At 38.0% G+C, this 15988-nt stretch overlaps 1 protein-coding gene across 4 annotated transcripts in view; it reads left to right on the forward strand.

Annotated features, from left to right (window-relative positions):
• The window catches only part of RAB37 (RAB37, member RAS oncogene family), a 147251-nt gene extending 131547 nt beyond the window's left edge, over positions 1-15704 (forward strand). For all 4 annotated transcript variants that reach the window (XM_053708866.1, XM_053708865.1, XM_053708863.1 and 1 more), the window contains one exon: positions 11543-15704. In XM_053708866.1, the coding sequence (XP_053564841.1) occupies positions 11543-11645 (103 nt within the window). In that variant the 3' untranslated portion in view covers positions 11646-15704. The remainder of the gene's footprint in view (positions 1-11542) is intronic.
• The last annotated feature ends 284 nt before the right edge of the window (positions 15705-15988 follow it).

The following is a 15988-nucleotide window of genomic DNA, read 5'->3' on the forward strand; positions in this document are numbered from 1 at the left end:
TATTATTCCAAGAAATTGTATCTCGGTTTGATATAGGGCCACGGGAGTTCTATGCCTACCTCCAAGTTAGACACTTTCTCCAAGAGATAATCACGAAATATGGGAATGATTGGTCCCTGGGTGAGCTGCAGTCTAGGATTTCAATGTACGCCGCAGGAATATATGCAATTTCCCCTTTATATTTACTATTAAAGCAGAAATCATCAAAAGCGCAAGTAGACGAGATGGTTGGTAGATGGGCTAACCTATTCTCGGATTTAGATGAGCAGAGTATTATAGAGAGCTTTAAAATAACGCAACAGCCCTGGGTCCCGACATCTTGGAGAGAGTCCCAGATAAAAATCGGGTTACAGAGATATCTTACGCCCGCGGTGTTAGCTAAATGGTATAAAATAAAAGCTCTTTGCCCTAGATGTTCAAATACTGGTGCTGATCTCTTCCATTGTTTATGGAGTTGCCCTAAGGTATTGCAATATTGGGGGAAAATCATATTTTGGATGACAGTTGTTTTGAAGGTGGATTATAAAATATCCCCAATCGAGATCTTTTTTCTGGTAAAATATCGGCATACAATTAAGAATCATAACTTGATAAATACTATCATACTAACTGCACGGAGTCTTATTTTTAAGACATGGAAAGCAGCTGCTTTACCTACAATGGCACAATTTAAAAGGGCTTTGACTGATCAGTTCATAATAGAACAAATTAACTTACCCTACCCACAAGAAAAACATCTAGTAGTATTCTTCAAGAAATGGGAGATATTTTTAAGATCACTACCCTTATTGCATCAAAAAAAATTAATTAAACCTTTTAGTAATTCGGAATATTTACAGGTGAACATCTTGGCAGGTCACTTCCCTGGCGAATGGGCAATGGACACTGAGTGAGTGCTTGGGGGTGGGGTGGGGATGGGGGTGGGGGGTAGAGAGGAGCATCTCCCGTTTCCCCCCTTTTTTTTTTTTTTTTTTTTTGTTTTTGTTTTTGTTTTTGTTTTTTGTTGTTTTGTGTGTTGGGTTGGGGGACTTGACTTTCTGGCTATATTGTATATTTGGTCACCGTGCATATAATGTGGGGATAGAAGACGAGATAATCACTGAGTCGAAGAAAGCATAACTAGTTTACCCAGGGCTAGTTGGTTATACTACACAATTTCAGCCAACTCTTAATGTTCACTTTAATAGAGGGTAATAAGAACTGTTTTTTAATTAGCCACGGACACTATTGGCTCTTTGGTTAGGTTTTTAGTTGTTGTTGATATCTAATGATGTATGGATTTGTGTATAATCACTGTTTTTTACTACTTTTAGGTTAAGAAAGAAGGTAATTTGTTTAGTGTAAATGTTTTCTCATATTTTAATACACGGACATATATGTTTCTATATAGTGGGGTTTTTTTACACAGCACTTTATTCATTTTTCCCCCGCTAAGGACTTATGATGAATATGTTTTTCTTTGGTTCACAAAATGTATAGCCTATGGTGTACGATATTAACTTGATTATTGTATGTATGTTTTTGTTTTTTGCTTTTTTCTTTTGTCACCGTATTTGGACAAAGTATTTGTTTGTAATTATGCGGAAACTCAATAAAAAGAGAATAAAAAAAAAAAAAAAAAAAGAAAAGTGTTTAGGCAAATAGAACAAAATTGAGCAGGCGGGCAAACCACAGCTTCTTCACAACATAAACAGGAATTATTAATCAGTACAGAGGGAGCGGAACCTTCTAATGTAGTATCAGAGTCCTCCATAGCTTTGTATGGTGGATATAAAAAGTCTACACACCCCTGTTAAAATGTCAGGTTTCTGTGATGTAAAAAAAAAGATAAATCATTTCAGAACTTTTCCCCCCTTTAATGTGACCTATAAACTACACAACTCAATTGAAAAACAAACTGAAATCTTTAAGGTGGAGGGAAGTAAACAAAAAAAACTAAAATACTGTGGTTGCATAAGTGTGAACACCCTCTTATAACTGGGGATGTAGCTGTGTTCAGAATTAAGCAATCACATTCAAAATCATGTTAAATAAGAGTCATCACACACCTGCCATAATTTAAAGTGCCTCTGATTAACCCTGAATAAAGTTCAGCTGTTCTAGTAGGTCTTTCCTGACATTTTCTTAGTCGCGTCCTACACAAAAGCCATGGTCCGCAGAGAGCTTCCAAAGCATCAGAGGGATCTCATTAAAAGGTATCAGTCAGGAGAAGGGTACACAATTTTTTCCAAGGCATTAGATATACCATGGAACACAGTGAAGACAGTCATCATCAAGTGGAGAACATATGGCGCAACAGTGACATTACCAAGAACTGGATGTCCCTTCAAAATTGATGAAAAGACAAGAAGAAAACTGGTCTGGGAGGCTACCAAGAGGCCTACATCAACATTAAAGGAGCTACAGAAATATCTGGCAAGTACTGGCTGTGTAGTACATGTGACAACAATCTCCCGTATTCTTCATATGTTTGGGCTTTGGGGTAGACGGCAAGACGGAAGCCTTTTTTTACGAAGAAAAACATCCAAGCCCAGCTAAATTTAGCAAAAACACACCTGAAGTCTAACAAAAGCATGTGAGAGAAGGTGTTATGGTCTGGTGAAACCAAGGTTGAACTTTTTGGCAATAATTCCAAAAGATATGTTTGGCGCAAAAACAACACTGCATATCACCAAAAGAACAGCATACCCACAGTGAAGCATGGTGGTGGTAGCATCATGCTTTGGGTCTGTTTTTCTTCAGCTGGAACTGGGGCCTTATTCAAGGTAGAGGGAATTATGAACAGTTCCAAATACCAGTCAATAATGGCACAAAACCTTCAGGCTTCTGCTAGAAAACTGAACATGAAGAGGAACTTCATCTTTCAGCATGACAACGACCCAAAGCATACATCCAAATCAACAAAGGAATGGCTTCACCAAAAGAAGATTAAAGTTTTGGAATGGCCCAGCCAGAGCCCAGACCTGAATCCAATCCAAAATCTGTGGGGTGATCTGAAGAGGGCTGTGCACAGGAGATGCCCTCGCATTCTGACAGATTTGGAGTGTTTTTGCAAAGAAGAGTGGGCAAATCTTGCCAAGTCAAGATGTGCCATGCTGACAGACTCATACCCAAAAAGACTGTAATAAAATCAAAAGGTGCTCCAACAAAGTATTAGTTTAAGGGTGTGCACACTTATGCAACCATATTTTAGTTTTTTAATTTTACTTCCCTTCACCTAAAATATTTCAGTTTGTTTTTCAATTGAGTTGCATAGTTTATAGGTTACATTAAAGGTGGAAAAAGTTCTGAAATGATTTATCTTTGTCTCACACAGAAACCTGCCATTTTAACAGGGGTGTGTAGACTTTTTATATCCACTGTATATACCCACAGAAGGATAATAAAAGACAAATGGTTTTATTTTAAAAAGGGCACCTTAATACTCTCAATGGCTGGGGCACTCACCACCTCCTAGACCCTAGACAGCTACCAGTGAAAACGCTCTCCTCAGAAGTGATGTCTACAGCAGGATCTTAGGAAATGAAAGAGACCGCACCTGGTCACATGGTGCGTAAGACAGGACTTCCCCTGCTATGAAAAAGGGTGCCAAGCTATTATGAGCTGCGCAACACTTCAAAAACCTAAGTGAAACCTGTTTGTTCCAAGCCAAAAAGCACACAGTCTATGATGAGCCTAAAAACTCACATTAAGCAGATATAAATCCCCAAACTGTTTAAATAATCTCCCTGAAGGAGATATTAATCCTTGATCTTATCGAGGTATAAAGGAGCCACACTGTGACCCTTTATAGCGTTTTAAATTGTATATATAAAAATGGTCTTACCCTCCAGGATCCATGCTGTGGAACAGGCACAGCCTCTCAAGTGTGACAGTCTTGCAGCAGCGCTTCTGACATGGACTTGAGTGTGTAGCAACAAGCAGTGAAACTCGTCAACACTGATTGCTCAGGAGCTGTTAGAGTATTGATGAAAGTTAGAGTCTGGAGATCCAGGGAAAGTTTTTCTGCAAACCCATCCAGACTGTCTCTCATTGAGAGGTTGACATGATTACTTAAAACTCCAGTCCTTTCTCAAAGGGAACATACCCATTACAGGACTATCCAAATCTTCTGACACTTCTCTGCCACCTCCTATAGTGACTAAAGGCAAAGAATGACTGGGGTACAGGGGAAGTGGGAGGGATATTTAAGCCTTTGGCTGGGGTGTCTTTGCCTCCTCCTGGTGGCCAGGTGTTGTATTTCCCAACACTAAGGAATGAAGTCGTGGACTCTCCCTGCCTCATGGAAGGAAAAAATCTCTCTGGGTATAAGAGGAGAAGATCTGGAAATGTAGATGGATTTATTTGTTAGACACAGTGAATCCTAATGGCATGAATGAAAATAATAACTCATGTTTTCCTGTCTAAATAACTATAATAACTATTTTTGGATCTAAATATTAGTAAGACCTGGATTTTCAATCCGACCTACCTACCTAACCTAACATACTCACCTCTAATTTTAACTTTCAAAATGTACAATCATTATATTATTATTATTATTATTATAATTTATTTGTATAGCGCCGCCAAATTCCGTAGCGCTGGGCACAATGATAGGAGTATACAATGACAAGGATTTTTGATAAAATACAAAACATAACAAAACTAAACAAATCTAGTACAGGAGGAAGAGGGCCCTGCTCCGGAGAGCTCACAGACTACAGGTTTAGGGTGCAGAGACAAAAGGTTGGGGCAGCTTGTCACATCAGTTGTAGTTACAGCAGTGAGTCAGGCAGTTTATGTATTAGTTTGGTTCGGATGAGAGCTGGAGGAGAGATGGTAAGCCTCTCTGAATAGGTGGGTTGTCAAGGAGCATCTGAAGCTATACAAGGTTGGAGACAGTCTTATGGAGCGGGGTAGAGAGTTCCAGGGGACAGGAGCAGCACGTGCAAAGTTTTGGAGGCGGGAGTGGGACGTAGAGATAACAGGAGTGGAGAGACATGGATCAGAGGTTGATTGAAGAGGACGGGATGGGGAATATTTCACGATGAGAGAGGAAATATAGTTGGGAGTGAGGCTGTTGAGTGCTTTATAGGTTAGGGTTAATACAATTGTATTCTGGAGTGTATGGGGAGCCAGTGTAGAGACTGGCAGGGCGGAGCAGCTGATGTAGATCGGCGACTTAGGTGGATGAGTCTATTCATTCACATAATCTCACTTCCCTTCATTTTAATAATTTTTATTATTTTTAGGTTTTAGTTTATCAGTTTTTGTTTATCTTAATTTTTTATTTGTTTTCCTTTGTAGTTTGACATTATTAAAATATATCAAATCTTCTCCAAAAACTTTTCTCACTTATATCCCATAATTAAATCACATTAACGTTACTTTATCACAATTATTTTTGATTAACATAGTTAAATTGAATCACAATATATTTTTTGAAATTAGATCTCACTTTAAGCCATATCTATTTAAATTTAATGATCCTTGTATAGACAACTTTTTATATTAACTACTTTAAAGTTTCATGATATTGCTACAATAGTATTTCATGTAGCAAAATAATTACTGACATCACCATTGATTGACAAGTACATTTTCCAATTACGTCACATAATATTTAAAATGGGTTGGTTAATCGAAAACAACGTTATGGCACATTTTTTGACACAAATAAATATGGATATATCTGCAATATCTTAGTTGTAGATTAATTACCAAAATTATAACTGACGTTAGATCTAAAAGATGTAAGATGAAACGTGTCTAATTGCGCTCCTTCCCATAAGAAGGACAGCCATGTTGGCAAATGGAATGAAGACTCATAGTGATTGACAGGCTGTTTGGCCAATAAACTGTAGCGCTCCAAGATGTTCTCAAACACATAGAATTGGAAATCTAATACAATTGGAAACAGAGCTTTAAATGCTAAGATTTCACATTTATAATTATTTTGGACAATAATTGACCAATCGCATTGTGTGATTTTTGATTGACAGCTCCAGCAGCTAATCAATAACCAGGAGATGGTATAAGCACTTTTGAAAAAGCCACAAAGGCAAAACGTGTCAGTGGCATTTCTGCTCTCTTTCTTTTTATAATCGGCAAATTTTGACTTAATACAGTAATCTAAATAATTGGGATTTTTGAAGAGACCTCACAAAATAACATTAATGGTTAATATTCCATTGGGGCAAACTCATTCAGTTATCCCTAGTACTGCTGTAATTACCTAGTCGATGTGCTTAACGCTATAGGGCCCCATTATTATAGGGCGACGCCGGTTTTTATGCGGTTTTGGTATCCAATATACAGCGCCGCATATAAATGCGGCATGTATATTTCACCTGTCACCAGCAATTTTTACTCCCATAAGCTAACATGTGACCACGTCGCAAATCGGTATCCAACATTCAGCGCAAGGACTTACGTGGCGAAAATGGAGAAATCTTACTCCATTTTCACCTCGCCACACAAAGGCAGCCGCAGCAAGCCTTGCACTGAGTATGTGAGCACAGTAACTCCTGAAACTGCCTGCAAAAATAAACTATCTACCTGTCAACCGCCACCGCAATAACTAATAAAGTGTATTAACCACTATATCCGACATCAAACCCACACCGCAACTAAAAATAAAGTATTAACCCCTAAATCCGCCAACCCCAACATCGCAAACTACCTAATAAAACTATTAACCCCTAATCCGCCATTAACCCACAACGCAAACTACCTATTAAAGTATTAACCCCTAAGCCGCCAAAGCCCACAACGCAAATAAGTATACATTAAAGGGACAGTCTAGTAAAAAATAAAATTCTGGTGTAAACCTAATCCCTATGAAAATAAAAAAGCCCCCCCCCCCCAAATAAAACACCCCCAATCTAAGAATAAACTACCAGTAGCCCTTAAAAATGGCTTTTTGCAGGGCATTGCCCCAAGATAAACAGCTCTTTTGCAGAAGAAAAAAAGTCTAAGTCCCTCCTAACAGTAAACCCCCCCCAACATAAAAGAACCTAACACAATAAAAAACCTAAAAGAGTGAAGGTGATGAAACACCCAGAAGGTGGCGCACTAAAAATAACTAGTGAAAAAAAGGGGAATTGATAGAAATGTTTGTAATGTGAAAAATTGTTACAAAAAATGTTTAGGATTTTAAAAGGTGTATGAATGATAAGTGGATGGTAAGATATTAGATGGTAAGATATTATTTAACATGATAAAGTAATAAATTCTGGTGACAAATGTGATATTGGTTAACCTTAATAAATGACAGAAATAGTGTTCATGTTCATGTTAAAGAACCAAAAGTTCAATTGCTGATTTTTTTTTCAATCCAAGTAAAAAAGGAGTGTATTAGGCAGCTCCACTTGGGGGAATGATCTCCGTTCACCTCAATGATCTAGGTTAGAAAGAAAATGGGCGCCTCAAAGTGAAATCCATATGTGATATATGATAAAAAAGAAGGTAAATAGTAAAACTCACAATTTTTGAAGGCACTAGATAGTGCAAACAGGCAGGCTAACACTTGCAGTAGTCGGCTAACTGGATACTGATCCTGTATCAAGGTAGAGACCAGTTCTCAGGTCACAGGTAAGATCACAAGGAAGTTTGAATCCAAGTATCAAACAGCAGGCTGAAGATATGGTGCAGGCAAACCAATTGTGATGTAATGGTTTGTAAAGTTCTCTGTGCAGATAGAGCAAATTCAATCTAAATAATCAGGCAGAAAGACTCCTCCGTATATAAATGTTAATACACAAGTTTAAGGTTGCTGCAACGCGTTTCTCGACCACACAACACGGTCGTTTCATCAGGCATAAAAATATAAATAAATTTAAATTATGAAATACATCATATTGGCTTTTGTGGGATACTAAAAATAATTATAAATCAATATTAGCGTTAAATAGTAAATTAAACTATTATTGACATAGTTTGGGTATTACATTTTTTAGATCAAATTATTTATATATATATATGTGTGTGAATCAATTAATATAGTGACAATTGGTTTATAGTAATACTGCCCAAATTAGAATACTATGTATATAGTATGATTTTTATGATTGAAATCTTTAAAGTCATTTTGATTTAATTTAAAATGAACAGATCATGTCTGCATATAAATAATTAAAATTAATGAAAGGCTACCTAGAATAACAGAACAATAAAGTGTGTATAGTGTGTAGTATATTTCAAAATGATGAATAAAACAAAGTTTTTAAATTGTGGACAATGAGGCCTATTTATCAATCTCCGAATGGAGCTTGTGGGCCCGTGTTTCTAAAGACCGCTGCTCCATAACCCTATCCGCCTGCTCAGAGCAGACGGACAGGAATCGCCACAATTGATTGACACCTCCCTGCATGCGGCCGATTGGCCACGAGTCTGCAGGGGGCAGTGTTGCACCAGCAGCTCTTGTGAGCTGCTGGTGCAATGCTGAATACGGAGAGCATATTGCTCGCCGTATTCAGCGAGGTCTTGCGGACCTGATCCGCACTGTCTGATCAGGTCAGCAAGACCTTTGATAATTCGGCCTCATAATGTTCAAATTAATGCATATTTGTGCCGTTGTTTAAGTATACTTACTTTTGGAAATAACGGGATTGGAAGAAATAGGTCTCAAGCTCCGTGTACCTGATTTGACGAAAGTAGGGGATTCCCTTTGTTAATGCGTATGCAGCTAGCATGAACCTGCATTAAGAGAGAATGAGTTTGGAGTTAGCCGCATGCGCATTAGAAGCCATGGGCGTTTTTCTTGGTGCTCGAGACGCCAATGGGGGAACCAATTGGTTAGATACCGATCCATTTGTCACTGAAACATGATTATTATTTTTAACGCATGTGGAGGAACACAGAGAATTGTACAAAATCGATAAGGAAAAAAGGTATTTAGAAAACGAGCGTTAGAAAATGATGAATTAAACCACTTTCATTTGAATATATTTTTAACCCCTTAACGACATACGTCGTACAGGGTACGTCTTGCACAAACTGGTCTTTAAAGACCAGCGACGTACCCTGTACGACGTTGGGGTTGAAAGCGTCTGGAAGCGATCCTGATCACTTCCAGCCTCTTTCCGGTTATCAATATCGAGGCATCACTGCAATAACATTTTTCCCCATCCGATGCAGAGAGAGCCACTCTGTGGCCCTCTCTGCACCGGACATCGATGGCCGCAATCGTTGGTGGGTGGGAGCCGACGTGGGAGGCCATCGATGGCTTGCTGAGTGCAGAGGTGGGCAGGGTAGCTGGGGGGCGCGTACGGGAACCATTACACTATGGAACAGTTTGTTTAAATTTAGAGAGATAGAGGGGGAATAAAATTGTTATTATAAATAATCTAAGTGATCTGGGAGGGGGTGGGGGTTTAGTCTTTGGGGGGGGAAGCTACACTACAGAAAAGTGGGGGAAAAAATAATAAATTATAATATTTTTTTTGTAAACTGGGTACTGGCAGACAGCTGCCAGTACCCAAGATGGCTCCCAATAATGTAGAGGGGGCGGGTTAGAGAGCTGTTTTGGGGGGATCAGGGAGGTTTGGGGCTAAGGGGGATCCTACACAGCAGCATATGTAAATATGCTTAAAAAAATAATAAAAAAAAATAAGATACCTTTAATTTTATTACTGGCAGACTTTCTGCCAGTACTTAAGATGGGGGGGGACAATTGTGGGGTTGGGGAGGGAAGAGAGCTGTTTGGGAGGGATCAGGTCTGATGTGTCAGGTGGGAGGTTGATCTCTACACTAAAGCTAAAATTAACCCTGCAAGCTCCCTACAAGATCTCTAATTAACCCCTTCACTGCTAGACATAATACATGTGTGATGTGCAGCAGCATTTAGCAGCCTTCTAATTACCAAAAAGCATAGCCAAAGCCATATATGTCTGCTATTTCTGAACAAAGGGGATCCCAGAGAAGCATTTACAACCATTTGTGCCATAATTGCACAAGCTGTTTGTAAATTATTTCAGTGAGAAACCTAAAATTGCGAACAATTTTTTTTTTTTTTTTTAATTTGATCGCATTTGGCGGTGAAATGGTGGCATTAAATATACCAAAATTGGCCTAGATCAATACTTTGGGTTGTCTACTACACTAAAGCTAAAATTAACTCTACAAGCTCCCTACATGCTCCCTAATTAACCCCTTCACTGCTGCGCAGTGGCATTTAGCAACCTTCAAATTACCAAAAAGCAATTCCAAAGCCATATAAGTCTGCTATTTCTGAACAAAGGGGATCCCAGAGAAGCATTTACAACCATTTATGCCATAATTGCACAAGTTGTTTGTAAATAATTTCAGTGAGAAACCTAAAGTTTGTGAAAAAAGTGAACATTTTTTTTTATTTGATCGCATTTGGCGGTGAAATGGTGGCATGAAATATACCAAAATGGGCCTAGATCAATACTTTGGATTGTCTTCTAAAAAAAAAAAAAATATACATGTCAAGGGATATTCAGGTATTCCTGACAGATATCAGGGTTCCAATGTAACTAGCGCTCATTTTGAAAAAAAGTGGTTTTGAAATAGCAAAGTGCTACTTGTATTTATTGCCCTATAACTTGCAAAAAAAAAGCAAAGAACATGTTAACATTGGGTATTTCTAAACTCAGTACAAAATTTAGAAACTATTTAGCATGGTTGTTTTTTGGTGGTTATAGATGTGTAACAGATTTTGGGGGTCAAAGTTAGAAAAAGTGTGTTTTTTTCCATTTTTTTCTCATATTTTATAATATTTTTAATAGTAAATTATAAGATATGATGAAAATAATGGTATCTTTAGAAAGTCCATTTAGTGGCGAGAAAAACGGTATATAATATGTGTGGGTACAGTAAATGAGTAAGAAGAAAATTACAGCTAAACACAAACACCGCAGAAATGTAAAAATAGCCCTGGTCCTTAAGGGAAAGAAATTGAAAAAAGGCCTTGTCCTTAAGGGGTTAAATTATAAATAGCGCTACCACTGACTTCACTTTAAGCATAATGATACATACTGAGTTCCCCATACCACTATTAATATAACTATTAGATTTATATATTTCCAATAGTATATTGCCTCCTACCCCGACTATGGGCTAAATTATAAGTTGGTTGGTTATTGCTACCGTGAGCTCTAATTGACGTAGTTAGCCAATGAAAGTTAGTGGGAAGTGCATAACTGATACAGCTGTATTAGTTACATTTCAAAAACTTTTCATGGAAATAATTCAGCATGTTAAGCTGCACTTTAATATGGATGACGTCTGGTTAACCAATCAAAATCTTTGCTTTGCATTCAGTGTTTCAATTTGTAGCCATCAATACATTGAGCTTGTGCTGTTCGCAGTCATCTCTTCCCTGACCTGTAACTAGGAGGGTCAGATCTTAGTGTTCTTAAAGGATTAAAGATCCCAGAATCCATAGTTTAGGAGACCCTTTTAGGAATGAATAGGATTAGGGGGCTAAACAGGATCACGTTCTGCCCCATAGTGTAATCCAGGACAAACTATATGAGCACTGGGGGGGGTAACTATGGCAAGTGCTGGAGTTATAATGTTTTTTTTTTCTCCCTAGGGAGCTGAAACAAAGGTCTTGCATGCAGGGGGAACCCAAATTCCAGATCCACAGATACATTGAATCTGAGAAGAAGAAAAGTGGCTGCTGCGGAGTCCTGTGAATGGCTTTAATGCAAACCCATATCCTACCCAAAACACTGAGGTCCTTGTGAGAAGAAAGAACCCAGTGACTACATCTCAAGTGTTCTAAATGTCTAGGGAACCTGCAATCTCACCGTCTAGGTGAACATGTCAAGTTCAGGATCTTTCGAAAAACCTCAAATTCAGAATCCAATGGGAGTGTCCACTTATATTGGATCCGGAAAGGACACCCCACTATTGAGGCAGTAGGTGGAATCCCCAAACTTGAAAAAGAAATGCCTAATGTAGGATATGGATGGAAATTTAAAGTTCATCACAATCGGGAAATAACCCCAAAATTCTGAAATTATTTAAATCAGGCTTTACTTGGGGTAAAACACAATTTCAGAATATAGAGAGAACACCCAGTTACAGTTCCCTGATAGTTCCAACAAACTCAGATTAATTTGAAATTCTAATTGTCTTGATGGCCAGTGGAATCTGAGAATTAAGTTTATAAAAAAAATATTTATATTTAATTTTAGTAAATTAATATAAGTATCTATATAATTTGGGAAAATTGAATAAACTTTAAAAATAGCCACTATTTGGATTCCAAATTGAACTTCAGAAAGAGCTCTAGAAATATTCTTCAAGGTCTTCATGAACAATAGACAAACGCCATACTCAGGACTCAATAGGAAATTGTAAAAGCCATTTGGAGAAAAAAAAAGCTTCCACAACAGTGTAGCATAACCTTTTCTTTTTAAAGCAGCCAAAATGCAACGCTGAAAAGTGATTTCCTGCGTAAGACAATCAGTGTGTGCCAAAGTGGCTACTATGTGTGCCACCCAGGTTGAGAATTGCATCCCTATGGCAATATCGATACTACCAAATTATTGCAGATGCGATATCACCATGGACACAATGTCACCAATATTGCCTTTGGGGGATGACGACAAACTTTGTTAACACCAAGGACATCAGATTGGGTTGCAACCAATTGCTTTGCAATTCATTGCTACCATTATGGCATCTAAGGGGTAAACTCTTTGGATAGTCACCATCTATAAAGTCACCTATAGAGAGCATTGATCGTGACATCCTTGCACAGAGTGTCATGTGCTACAGGCTCCCAGTATAGTTGAAAATTCAGCCGGATAACTTTCAAGGGACATGAAACGCAACATTTTTCTTTCATGATTTAGGTAGAACATACAATGTTAAGCAACTTTCTATTGTATTATCAATCTAGGTATCCTTTGTTGAAAAGAATACCTAGGTTGGCCCAGGAGCTGGGAACTAGCTGCTGATTGGTGGCTGCACATATATGCATCTTGTGATTGGCTTACAGATGTGTTCGGCTAGATCTCAGTAGTGCATTGCTGCTCATCCAATAAAGGATACCAAGAGAATAAAGCAAAATTGATAATAGAAGTAAATTAGAAAGTTTTTTTAAAAAGATATATTCTATCTGAACCATGACAGATTTTTTGGGGGGTTTCATGTCCCTTTAACACATAGGAAATCTGTATATACAAATTCAGCTGTCCACTGCCCCTTTACTTAACCCCTTCCTTCCTAATATTCCTTTTGTAATTTGCACTCTAAAAGTTTGTTTACATTTGTAGTCAAGAAGCCGCCATGTTGTTTCCTGCCACCTTGTGCTGATTTCTCAGGGCAAAAGCAGAACCATGTCCTGGGAACTTGTAGCAAAATGCTTTGTACTGCAATAAATAACATGTACATTCTTATGCAACTCAGAGTACAGCTGCTTTATGTACACTTATCCTCCCATGGGGTGTGGTTGTATTTATTTGTGTGGCACATAGAAATGCACCTGCTGTGTTATTGTGCAGTGCGCGGCGCATACGCATGTACCTGGGATGCAGCTGTGTTTGTCCGGTATACAGAGATTTGATTGGAGTTGTTATTCCACTGTGCTGAGATCTGTGTGTTTTTCCTTAAAGGGACTGTAAACACCTTGAGTTTCGTATATAAAATGTTTAGTTGTGTATGACGACAACTTTGCAAATTTTGTATTTATTTTGCACCGCTTTTATGTAATTTAGCTCTCTGACAGCTAACTCTGCTACATATCTGTTCCTAACTGAATTTATCAGATAACAGCAGGAAAACAATGCATTTTATACTACATTTATGACAGTGACTAGCCTTGTTGTCTTGATCTCCAAATAAGGCAAATGGTGGATGAAGTTTGGCTATTGAAAAATAATTGCAGTAAAAAAGATGTTAATTTGTTTTAAAAACATTAAGACTTGGCTGATCTGCTATTCAATAGCAACACAACAGAAATGTCTTGTAAATGCAAGGTGTTTACTGTCTCTTTAAAGGGACATTTTGCAATTTAAAGGGATAAGGTCAACATTGAAATGTGCATTTTTGTAATATACTTCTGTTAGTAAAAATGGTTCCATGAAAAGTTATTACGTTTTTTTCAGGGGCATACAGACATATGCCGTGAGGTCTCTTGCACCAGTATTCAAGCTGAGAGAGTTAACGGTGGTGTGTATTGCGTTTGTGAAGACTTTATTTGTGCCATGCAAATCACTGCTGACTTTTTGGGGTGTTTGAATACTGGTGCACAGGTCCGCACAGCATATGTGAGTATGCTGCTGGAAAAACAGTAATGACTTTTACTGGAACCATTTTTGCTCATTTAAGTTTATTGCAAGAATGCTTATATTTAAAAATGAAATGCACCCAATGCACATTTCAATTTTCTATCCCTTTTAATATAAAATGTATCATTTATGTGTAGTAAAAAAAAACTGCATTATAGCTGTATTATTTATTCCCTCCCTTTCCATGTAATTTAATTCTGAAAATGAAGAGCTTTCTAATTCTGATAACTGGAACAGCACTTCACATGCATAACCCTGCCACATATATGCACCTAATTGGCTTCAGCAGAGCAGAGTATCAGATAAGGAACTGCAAAGCAATACATTTGTTGCTAACATAATGACTGTGACTATGGCTAGCCTTGTCATCTACATTAACAAGTCTGTATTGGCTCCTCCTACTGTTGGGTAAAGTTTATCTATTAAAAAAACAATAGCAGCAAACTAGATTTAAAATTGCAATACTGCAGACAAATTGTGTAATTACAAGTTGTTCACTGTCCCTTAAGCATGTTTGTGTTATTTCAGTATTGCCTGATTTGTACACACTAGATGCTGCTGCCGTGCAATGAGATATGATTGTGCTTCATAAACACAAGGGTTGTAGCTGTGTTATTTTGTGAGTTTGAAAAGAACGTTAAACACAACAAATGAGGGACTACATCTTTATAATGGACAATGGAAGCACAATAATTCCCTGTTCTAGTGTGAATAGTGAGCAGAGGTTTTGTTTTTTTTCCCTACTGTCCCAGATATTTAGGGATTGTTACGGGTTACTACGACTCCCATAGCTCCCCCTGTCAGGTAAGTTTCCTGGTTTACAGACCAAAAACCAGGGGCTATTCCAGCACCGCCTATGACACACCCTACTGTACTAAACCCACCAATAACACACCTGACCATGCCCACAGCTTACTCATGGCCCCACCCCTCCTATCATAGCTCCTCCCACAAAACACAGATGGCCACTGCCCATAAGTACCACTTACCAGGTAATTTATGGGAGGCAGCTTATACTAGGTTCTCTAAGCAGCAAGTAATATTATTGTATGTGTAATGCGCCAGCAGATTCTGTAGCGCTGTACTGGTGTACAATAAATAAAGACAAGGAAGGCAGAATGGGACAGAATGAATACAGGACCCTGATCCCTAGAGAACTTACAATCTTAATGCTAGAGTAAGAATCTTATCGCACTAATGAGGACTGTCACAATAGAAACAGCTGTCTTAATGCGATCTCTCTGAAATGCTTTAAAGCTGCATAAAACAGCACTGCGCTGGCATGGGGGTGTGGCATTATGAAGCTAATTTGTATACCCTTACCCAGAATCCTCTGCTCCAGTAGTTTTTTGCAGAAAACATGTGGCTGTGCTATACAATGATATATATCTGGTGTCTTATGCATATGACAGAGCATTATTTAATCAATAAAAAAATATTTTTTTTGCACAAAAATTGTTTTCTTTTTTGAACTAATAGGAAGTGCATGTCTTTAAACAGCTGTTAATTAGGATAGAAATTAATTGACTGATAAAAAAAAACCTCACAAGTCTGTTGGTGAACAGTGAAACAACTAGCATAAGAACGAAAATATTTATTTTCCAGCATTGGAACATCTGTTTAAAAATAAATAAAGAAGACTTGCATCATATGTCTGACACACTGGACACTCAGGGACACAGACAAAACGATGCAAAAACTATCGCAGACATCTTTAGACAATACTACAATAAACTATA

This window comes from Bombina bombina, chromosome 1 (genome assembly GCF_027579735.1).
Source record: "Bombina bombina isolate aBomBom1 chromosome 1, aBomBom1.pri, whole genome shotgun sequence".
NCBI lineage: Eukaryota > Metazoa > Chordata > Amphibia > Anura > Bombinatoridae > Bombina > Bombina bombina.